Source organism: Xiphophorus hellerii, chromosome 2 (assembly GCF_003331165.1).
Source record: "Xiphophorus hellerii strain 12219 chromosome 2, Xiphophorus_hellerii-4.1, whole genome shotgun sequence".
NCBI lineage: Eukaryota > Metazoa > Chordata > Actinopteri > Cyprinodontiformes > Poeciliidae > Xiphophorus > Xiphophorus hellerii.
In genome coordinates, this window is record NC_045673.1 from 22,612,150 (window position 1) to 22,623,135 (window position 10,986).

At 39.5% G+C, this 10,986-nt stretch overlaps 1 protein-coding gene across 2 annotated transcripts; it reads right to left on the minus strand.

Moving 5' to 3' along the window:
* Nucleotides 1-206: 206 nt before the first annotated feature.
* gxylt1a (glucoside xylosyltransferase 1a) lies at nucleotides 207-10,878 on the minus strand. Of its 2 annotated transcripts, XM_032549223.1 has the most exons (8): nucleotides 10,447-10,878; nucleotides 9,924-10,019; nucleotides 8,180-8,363; nucleotides 7,641-7,772; nucleotides 7,293-7,544; nucleotides 6,726-6,849; nucleotides 6,421-6,593; nucleotides 207-1,205 (listed from the first exon to the last, which is right to left on the minus strand). In XM_032549223.1, exons 1-8 carry the CDS (start codon nucleotides 10,668-10,670, stop codon nucleotides 1,068-1,070), a joined length of 1,323 nt encoding a protein of 440 aa, XP_032405114.1. In that variant the 5' UTR covers nucleotides 10,671-10,878; the 3' UTR covers nucleotides 207-1,067. The 2 variants fall into 2 exon arrangements, with proteins under 2 accessions (XP_032405114.1, XP_032405123.1); XM_032549232.1 differs by lacking the exon at nucleotides 9,924-10,019 and having other exon boundaries at nucleotides 10,447-10,877.
* Between the last annotated feature and the right edge of the window lie 108 nt (nucleotides 10,879-10,986).

The window sequence follows — 10,986 nt, forward strand, 5'->3', positions numbered from 1 at the left end:
CCTAATAAAGTGGTAGGTGAATGTATTATCCAGTCAAACACGGCTTCACAGCAAAACAAACAGCTGCTGTTTGTTTTATTGTAGAGAAGTTTGAAGAAACTTTTTAGTCTTCCAACCTGCAGGTCCGACAGTTTTCGACTTTCCATTTTAACATGTTAAAACATGTTAAGCCTATATATTCTAAATTAAAACAACAGAAGCAGTAGAAATATTTTTTGGATTTATTTTAAAATGTTTCCTAAACATTCAATATTATTTTCCAGTTTTAAAGCAAACATAATCAAGTATATCATTAAATTCCTCATGATGTTTGGTGGTTTGATGTCAGAGTCCCTTTGAAGTTACATCAGTTACACAAACGGATTTTGTTTGGGCAGCAATAAACACAAACAAGACATGTCCAATAAAATATGCAATAAATGAAGAAGAGCGGAGTGTTTGAAATAATACCCACAAATACTTCAAGTTAACATCGTAGATGTCCAATAAATACTGATCCGATTAATATGAAATGTTTAATCTAGAGAACCTTTAAGTCTTTAACCAAAACCAAGAAAGGAAATACTTGTGCAGAATTATATTAAGAATCTAAAATACTAAATAAACTCTCTTTAGGTCAAAATTTTGTTTTCTCATGAAACTCAAAGCAAATAAATGTCTTTACTTCTTTTCAAGCTCTCTCTGAATATAAAAGCAAAAAAAAAAATTGTGATTGTCATTAAAAACAGAGATTGTTGTCCTTATCAGCATCATGTCTGTAATCTCTGCCGGGCAAAGTGAAGACAGTGTATTTTCCAGGAAAAGTGAGAAAGTATCTGTGTCCTTATTGTGTCTACATCAGACAGATATGTACCAAAACTATCTATGTGTAAAAATAAAACACATTCTGATCATTATTTTCCCATTCACATAATCTCAACGTACAATCTCAGCATACACAATGTAAACAAATTACCGTTTGGTCTTAACTACATCATCCAGTAGGTCATCTCCACAGGAGGAACATCAGTCAACAAGCATCAGGCACTGGATTGATATTAGCTTGCGATCCTAGCCATGTCTTCTGGTTAAACAAGCCTGATGCTCTCTCTTAACCTTTTGGTAAACAAGTGGCTGGATCGGCCGCAGTAGGAATGCGTAGTTGCCTGCAACGCCGCTTCCAGTGGCTGAAGCAGGGAGCTCTCCATGTCCTCGCCAAAGGAGTACTGGGGTCAGAAGAAACATGGATGGGTTATCATTATGTTGTCAGAAATCTGACCAGGAAGATATTATTTTATTCTACGGTTCGGTTTCTAGAGGGTCTGGGACCAATTCAACAATTCATGCTCCAATTGGTACCCACATTTTAACATTTTGTCCCAACCCACTTCCATTTGGCAACCATTTACTTGACAACAGCATGTTTTTACCACTTACAACCAAATGGTTACCATGGTTACCACTTACATAACAACTGTGGTTGGTAAGTAGATGGGATTATTTATACAGGCAACGGGACAGGTAATAAAGGTAGAAAAATATTTTTTTTTCTATACTTATCAAGACTTGGAAAACAGTGCAATCAAATTCCATGCTTTTAATTATTGGATCAGTTGATTCTTATGAAATAAGGCAGACTCTTTATCAATCTAAAACAACAGTGAGAGACCCCAAATGGAAAGTTTACATTTTTTGATTCACAAAGCTACAGTCCAATTCTTTTTCACTTTAGTACAGGTAAAAAACTTCTGATGTTGCCTCTTGTTCAAGGTTGACTCAACACAAGGAACACTACATAGCCTATGTACTGGATAGGTCCTGTATTGCAGGGGTTGCCACTGTGTACTGTTCCTTGTGTTTGGTGTCAATTACTTCCATTTATTGTGAATCTTCCTCCAAATGGTTGAAGGGTCTTTTTTTCCAGAATCTTGTTAGTGCTGCAATAATCCTTGCTTCCTAAGCACCTTTTCCAACCATTCTACTCTAACAAGCCTGGATACAGAGCTCTATGGACAACCAGCTTCTTTATCAACATGCTTTTATGCCCTACCCTCCTTGTGGAGGGTGTTAGTGACTGGCTGGATAACTATCAACTCATTGGTCTACCCTACGTTTGAGTGGGCCACAACAGGATCATAACGCTACATCTTTAGAAACCCGCATCCACCTCTAGCATTAGCCTGAAATCTCTTAGTCTCTCTTAATTGTTGCTCTGTTTCAATCCTCCTTTGTTGATTTGACCTCACTGGTCAACATACAGGCAGCAGTCCATGGGAAGAGGAGAAACAGTGTCCTTAGCCAGTCTACGTCCATTACTAGGAGAAGCCTAACCGGGCCACTATGAATGCAGGCAATGTTCTTAACCATTAGGTAAATGAGCAGGCTTCCTTAAGAGGCACTTTATTGATATATATTTAGGTGTTGTTCTATATGTTGGCTTATATGAACTAATAATGCATCCACATCATGAATTTGGTCTCTGTCAATTCAAGAATGTTAGTTGCATATCTCAACTAACATTGTATGTGGAATATGAATATCTATCACAAGAACAGAAATGGAGTTAGTAAAGAATGGCAGTATGAGACAAAGCAACATCTGCAGCATTTCTAATATGCTTCCTCATATATTCCTCGCCGTCTGACTCCAAGAGCAAAGATAAAACTTCCAGATTTCCAGCCAGCAGGGAAACCAAGGTCCCTGCCATCTAGTGTGACAAGATAAAGATGCTGGCCTTTCACTTTCACATTGAGGAGAAGCAATCGTTTATAGCTCCAGTAAATAAAAGGAACAAGTATTTTACAGCATCTTATTTGACTCCAGTTTGGCAAAGCATCACATTACTCAAAACTGTTTCTTTATTATCTTTCATACACTGCGTCAGGCAATATAGTGCCATTAACAGCCACCTATCGATTTTTATGTGGATGTGGCTGTTACGTTGTCCACACAGCCATCATGATGTCTCAAACTAGCATCAGCACTAAAAATTTTACAACTCTTCAGTGAGCTTGGCTCGGTAATGGTAGTGGCCTTTATTGCAAGCTCCTCAGCCGACTGAGAGAGCCTGCCTTGGGAGCAGGGCTCACTAAGGAGCTCTTGGAGAGATGGAAATAGGAGTTCTTCCCAGAACCGTCTGCTTTAGGATGTTGTTCTCAAAGGAACAAGTGGGAACAAAGTGGGAGGGTGCCGAGGGAAATGGAGAAAGAAGGGCGGATAATAAACTTCAAGACACAATGAGGGAAACAAAGGATGGAAAGCGTGGTGGTTCTCTGAACTAATGGGATAATTTTGCAACAAAGACCAATTTTTGCTTGATGAATTAAGCTATTTTTTTTTCCTTCCACAAAGACCCTAAAATCCAAGGACTCTAATATGAGCAGTATGTGCTTCTCTGCTGCTGGGGAGACTGATGAAGCTGGCCGAGTGCCTCATAATGAAGCCTGCTCGTTTACTTAATGGCTGAGAACATTGCCTGCATTGATAGTGGCCAGGTAAGGCCTGTCCTGGTAATGGATGGAGCCCGCCTAATGACGCTGCTCCTCCTCTTCTCATGGATTGCTGCCCGCAGGTTGACCAGTGAGCTCAAATCAACAAAGAGGGATCGAAAAAGAGCAACAATGAAGAGAGACTGAGAGACTTCAGGCCAATTTACCTCCTTACTCGGGATGTGGAATATGCTGAGCCTTTGAGATCATAGGGTTAAAGCAGGGCAGTCAATACAATGAATGCTTGCTAAGCCAAAAAAATATGTTTGAACCGATGAATGTAACACAACAAGGGTTATGTTGACCATCACTTATATTCTAGGAGAATGAAAATGATGCATATTCTTTTGGTCTGCAGAGCTTAAATTCACTTTTTAGAATTGTGTAGATTTTGTCCCTTACCTTCTACAAATGGTATGAATGTCACCATACCTATCTTTGTAAATTTACCTGTTCTTGTTCCAGAGGGAAATTATTTCAATGAATTTCAAAAACACAAACTATGAGCACATGAGTGTGGGTTTTCATATCAAACTTGTATATTAACAGGCTCAAATATCCAACTGTGTCCGTTTGATAACCATCTGATCCAACATGTCAACCTTAAAGACATGAAGTTGGTTATGATATCGGCAATTAAGCAGGAACTTTTGCTTAATTGCAAAAGCCCTTTCACTCTACTGTTACTAAAACAAGGCTATGTGAGGAATGTGATATCAATCCTATTCTGGAGACATGTGTGAGCTTTAACACCGGTTTTTATGACGCCTTGCAACACACGCTGCTGCTTTACACTGGATGCTCTCGGCACACAGCTGACAGTGCAGAACAGGGTGGCTGTGGGTGGAAAAAGCTTTTATGGAGAGGCAGAAACCAAAGTAAGGCTCTGTGCTCTGAGGGATATGGATATGATGCAGGTTATGGACTGATCAAACATTGATGTGGCAGGGGGCACATACAAAGTAATCAGATTAAATTGATCAGATTATGATTCAAAACATCTCCAAGGGAATAAGAACATTCTGCTCACATGAACCTACTAACTGGAACCCAAGTCTTATTTGGCAAAGACAAATTAAAATATATTTGCGATTGCACGTGGAGCCATTATGCTGTCGTGGCTGTTTCATTTTATAATGCAATGTCAGCCCTAAAAACCCCCCAAAAAAACAAAAGATACCATCAGTGCACTAAGTTTGATTTTATCTTTTATTTTTGTTTATCTATTCCACTGCTATTACAGAAGTGCTTGTCCTCTGTTTCGTCCTTGAAATGCAGTCTTGTTTTCAACTCCATCAAAACAAAAGACATGAGGCAGAGTGAGGCAGCAGCTCCATCACGTCTCATCTCTCGCAGAAACGGATGACAACATGCGTTTCACCTCATCTAGCCTCACCTGCTCCTGACTACCACTACAAGCAAAATAACAGCTGAGCTCCAACTTCCTGCCAGCAAAGTTCAGCTCAGTGCATGCCGTACCTTAAGGTCACTTCTAGCAGACGCTGCCTATGGTATCAGGTAGTGAGGAGGAAAAAAAAGAACAAGCTGTGTCCTCCTTCGCAGAGGAGAATGAGCTCATTTTTCCTGTCTTCTTCCATTTCTCACTGCTGTGTATCCCAGCTGGATCCTTCCAGATTATATTGCTGCTGTGACCATCCGAGATCCCGCAACACGAAGCGAAACAGGAAAGATTACAACACACCCCGTGGGACAGCAGCTGTGCTTCCCGGTTAAATTACACCCGTCTATGTTCACACATCACAAAGCTGCCTTCAGCGGCAGAAGGTGTAAAAATAATGTGTATTTAACCTTTTGTTTTAAAAGGTGAATCAAACTGTGCAAATGACGTCTGATATTGTCACTTGACAGATGTAACCACTTCTGTGGTTGAGTCTCGGAAGATGCATCTCCCCTTTCTTTGGAGAACATAAATATGATAAAGGAAATATTTAGCAGAATATCGATTCTGCTCCGGTGGGCGGATGCATCCGTAATAGAAAAGCACAGCCTGAAGCACCTATTGATAAGAAAATGACTAGCAAACGTTTCTCCAAATAGCTTACACACACACACGATCAGTGGAGGTTCTTGCACACATTGCACTCTGAGTGGAACACTGATCTGCTCGATGCTAGGTCTTGTGCTTCATAAAAACAATTTTTGCTACATAGAGAAATGGACAGACAAGTCTACTTATTTGTATTTATATACTTACTAGGGTTGGAACATTAAAAATATGACTACACTTAATCACACTGTGGTGTGTGAACCAATAAACCATCTCGATTTGTGTTTAAATTAGTACATATCAGTTATCCAACTGCAAGTAAATGCAATGCATAATAATAAGCGAGCAGGGTTGTGCTCCCCCTCCTTTAATTTGTTTGAATTACTGCGGTAAAAATGCTTTGAATGCTGCCTTTGAGAGAAAACTTTACAGATGATTATTACTAAAAAGGCCCAACATTTAAAATCTAAAGAAGACTGGCTCACTGTTGAGGCCGCTGGGACCTGGGCTAGCGAGAAGCAGCTCCAACCAGCTGGCCCTTAGGAGATTTTCTAAAGCTTCAAATGGACCCCAAGAGAGAAAAATGTTCCCCTCGCTTTTTCATTCCCTTCTAAGAGTTCTCTTTGAGTTTCTTTAACGCAGCAGTGTGACTCTGTTCCCAACTAGAGGGAGACTGAAGGGTGGAGCAGATGCTTGTGATGTCACGCTGCAATGGGTTTATTGGAGCCCAACATCATTTTTTTTTTTTTTTTTGAGTGCATTTGACAGCCCTCCAGGACATATCAAAAATTGCCACTACATGCAACTGCTCTCTAAGAAAACAGAGCCAGAGAATTTCATCAACTCATTTCACCTTACACAGGATATTTTTTTTGCTCCATCATGATTTTTGAACAAACTTTACAATTTTATTAAATTTTTTTAACTATAATGGTGTCTTTCTACCTGTTTGATTGCCTCGTAGACGGCTCTGAAAGCAGGCTGCTTGTCGTTGTGATAAACTCCTCTGTTACCATGGAGAATAAAGACACCTTCTTCTTCAGCTTGTTGACAGTTGCTGCCATAGATACAGTGGTCGGGACGGTAGTTCCACTGGCAGGGAAACACGTACAGGCTTTCTGCAGAGGAACGAAAAATAAATAAATAAGACATAAACTTGCTTCTTTAATAACAGTCTACTACAAAACAAACAACAGAAACTCCCAACATATGCGATACAATAAACAATACAATAATAAGGTCGCACATACCAGGGTTGTGATGAAATATGATGTTAAGAAGATCCTGGTCCCCCCAGGTGATATTGAGTTTATACTTTTGAAGAAGAGGCTTCAGAATTTCCCCCCACTGGAGCGTTACAGCTGTCATGTCATTCTAAAGGAACGGGAAAAAAAAAAACAGCAACCCAAGAATTTATAGCAATTTATGTCAAGAAACCAACAAATCTGCTTTTCAGGCAAGTCAGTCTTTTTCTTAAGTCATTTTTACATCAAGAAAGTTGTTTTGGAGAAGCCTATGCAAGCTGAAGGAATTTTAAGCTAAAGTACAAGAGTGACCTCAACTGTTTGATCCGAGTACTGCAGCAGAACCATTGGAAATGGTATTTTGTTAAACTATTATTAAACATCCGTGTCACTTTTTCAGTCATTAACTGATTGAACAAGCACATAACCATATTCAAACCATCTGAGGCCAAAAATTAGCAACACAAATCAATTGCGTAACAGACTGCTGCCAAAGCTTCCAATAAATACTTCAATAAGAAAGCATGCCTGGTCAATATTTCTACAGACGACAGTAGGTATCGCACTCTTTACCTTGAAGAATTTTTCCCTGATGCGCGTCATGTTCATGAGCATGACCCCTGAGTTGACGCCCGTCTTGCCGTAGTAAGGGTGACGAGCGAAACGGTTGTACCAGCCAATACGAGGCTCCTCGTGCTCCGGTGCCATGGCAGCCAATTGGCTCACGTTAAACTGAGAAAGTAGGCCCCAGATGTCTTCCACTGGACGCAGAAAAAGAATATCTGTGTCTACATAAAGCAAAGAATCCACCTGCTTTAAGATTAGCTGGGGAAAAAAAAAAACAGGAAACAATATTAGAATTTCTAAAAAGATAAAGAATTTCTGATGAATATCTTCTGATTAAAACGACTTTAGACCTACCGGCAGAAACAGCCTCTGAGAAGCACAAGGCTTGAAAAGCTTTTTCCACTCGCTTGCATTCTCCTCAGGAAACATGATTGGATAGATGTTGAATGTAAACCTTGTCCGGATTGCCACAGGCCACATTTCCATCTTGAGGGATGAAAATAGGACACAGAAATCTGTCCGTTATTGTGCTTCGAATGTCTCATTTTAAAATGTTTTAGAGTTCAAACATAAAAAGACCTTTATAAAACCATTGGAGAAGCAAAGAATATCCAGAAATAAGACAACTGAGTTTGAGTTTTGCTGCAAACACCAATGCCCATTCACAGAACAATAATTCACTAAAGCTAATCCCAAACTATCAGGAAACACGAACGGAGGAATTACAAGGTGCAACAAATCAATGATAGATGACCGTCTTCTAGATTTGTTTTTATTTCAACAATTAAGTCTATCAAGACATTGAAAATGCACTCCAGCCTCAGGGTCATAAAGGTTTTTTGGGGCAAATCTAGGACTTTGAAAGTTTCCCTGCTGTTGGGACGCACACTTACAGCATTTCTAAAGCCGTAATGCAGATCATCTTCGGCGAAGATGTGGATGTGCACAGGCTTTCTGCTGAAGAGGACGGCAGACTTCAGCATGGTGAGAGTTTCCTCCAGCCTGGCACCGCAGGCCACCACGGCTAGGTGACTTCTGTCATTTTTAGGTTCTTTTGTAGCAGAGCTCAACTTCTCACTAACAGCCAAGACATGATTACATCAGTCATACATTTAGTCATTTTACAGCAGAAAAGATTAAGCAGGCATTTACAGCAACGCGATTATAAAAACCCTCGGCTTAATTAACGCCACGACCCACACAGGAGTGGTGAAAGAGTTAATGGATGCGTTGTAAAAATTCTTCTTATAAAAAATTAAGTAATTTATTTACAAGCAATTTAAGGACAATTTCGTTTTTTTTATTTATGTGAGAACTTGAACATACACAACCTCAAATTTGCATTTAATAATACGAATACTGACTAAACTGAGAGAAACCTAAAGACCTAGAGCGATTAACAGTGCCTTAAAGAAATATTAACACCGATCTGTCATTCTCACATTTTGTCACATTTCAAACACACACTTCAATGTACCTTCTTCAGATTTTATTGGACAGATAAACACAAAAAAGTGCATTATTGTTTTCAAAATTTCAAAGAAAATTTCAAAAATGTCTACCTTTTTAATCTGATACCCTTAAAAAGAATCAAGTCGAACCCATTCCCCTCATAAGTGGCTAGTAAACATAGTGCACCTGTGTGTAATTCAATCCCACTTAAGTTTCCTAAAGGCGTTTGAAGTTTTTCAAGAGAACATTATTGAACAAAATGCCTCATGAAGAGTGAACACAGCAAAAGGACAAGTGATAAAGTTGAGGAGAAATCTAAAGCGGGGTTATGAAATAAAGGCAAAAAAGAAAAGCACTTGAGACTGAGGTGGAGAGTCTCCTGTCAGCAGTAGAGCTACCCTAAACACACAGCCGTAGCTACAATGAAATGGTTTGGAGGAAATTGTGTTAGAAAGGTCCCGTCAAAGACCAAACCTAAATCAAACTGAAGATTTGGATAACAAATTGAAAATTGACATTCTAAGATACTCTCCGTCTAATCTGTGTGAGCTTAATTGGTTTTTGCAAAGAAGACTAAGCAAAGGTCTAGAGTAGAGACTTAACCTGAAAAAATAACAGTAACAACAGGAGGTTCAAGAAACTACTGATTCAGGAAGACTGAATACAAATGAATGCCGCATTAACAACCAGCTTTTCATGTCTCATTTTATGCACTACTTTGCTCATTACGTAGGACACATTGAAGTTTCTGTCTGTGGCATGACAATATGTGGAAACATTCAACGATTAATAATACACAAGGCACTGTACTGATTCCTTCAGAAATGAGTGACAGAAAAAAATCAAGCCCACAATTTATCACTGAAATAGGGTGGAGGTAGGGTGTGACTAACTGAATTATGATGAATCTCATTGTAATGGATGTTAGCTCATATAATAAACCACACACGGATAAGATTTTGCTGTGTTGAAGAATATTTAACAATCATTGTCTAGTAATGTGATTCATGGAACCAAACCGATAAGTACACAGTATTGCGACAGCCTGGCAATTTCATGTGCATTGGTTGTCGTAATTCAAAAATCATCACAGGGAACAGTATGAAAGCTGGACATGCCTGGGGACTTCCTTCATTCTAAAATTGATCACTAATAATCTTAGATGTTCACAAAATCAAATCATACCCAAGAGGTGATTCCAATAAGCAGTTCACTCCACAAACATCATCAGCAGGTAGTCTCCAATATGGATTCCAGTAAGAGACTGACAGTGATTTACACCTGACAGAATAAAAACATGGTCTTTTTTTTATCTTTAGTTAGTAATCAACTTCTTGAACATAGCTTTTAGAGATCAGATCGTTGCTGAAATATCTTCTAAAGTTCATTAACAGATGGCTGTCCGCTAAATCCAGCATTAAGCTGACGTTAATGAGGTAGTTAGAATTCACATTAAGCCTGTCGATTACAATGTTAGCACTGGTGTTAATTTAATATAAAGCATGCATAACCACAATTTTCAGAATATATACTCAAACTGGCAACAGATATATAACTGAAAATGTACCTGTATGACTTGTAAACTTTAAGCAATATCTTATTAGTTAATGAGCTAAACACTAGGAGGATTAAATAACATCCAAAGCTCACTGTTACGAATTATGTTAATTGTCACACACACAAAAAGTCACGGCTTGCTAAAAGGTACCTGTTCTGTCCCCACTCTCGGTCCCGGAGGCCTAACACTCCTGGTCTTTTCCTGAGAGTGTGCCCGGCGTCATGACTGCTCCTGCCGGATATCCTGCCTCCTCCAGACCGCTCGTCCCTGTCCTCCAAGGTGGAGGCAAGCTGACTGTACACATACAGCAAGGAGAAGAATGTAAATACCGTGCACAGGAGATAAGCGTGTGGATAGCATCGCATTTTGCGCATCAGTTATTTTGTGCAAAAAAAACACATTTTTTTCAGATCCTAGCTAGGTACCATGTGTGGTACTAGTGGCTATAGCAGTTAAATCATAGCTAGTAGAAGTGAGCCGTAGTTGGTGTTTATAGTTTTCCGCTCCGCCCACCGCTGTTACACGTGTTCCTGCCTGTTAACAAGGACTGTCTGCCAAGTGCCAACCTTTGTACACACAGACCTCCATAAGGTGTGTACTGTACACAAGGTTAGCCAACTTTTACTGACGAGCTAATATCAGAATCAGGACCAACCTTTCTGCTAGTAAACGATACATTTTAACTTCCGT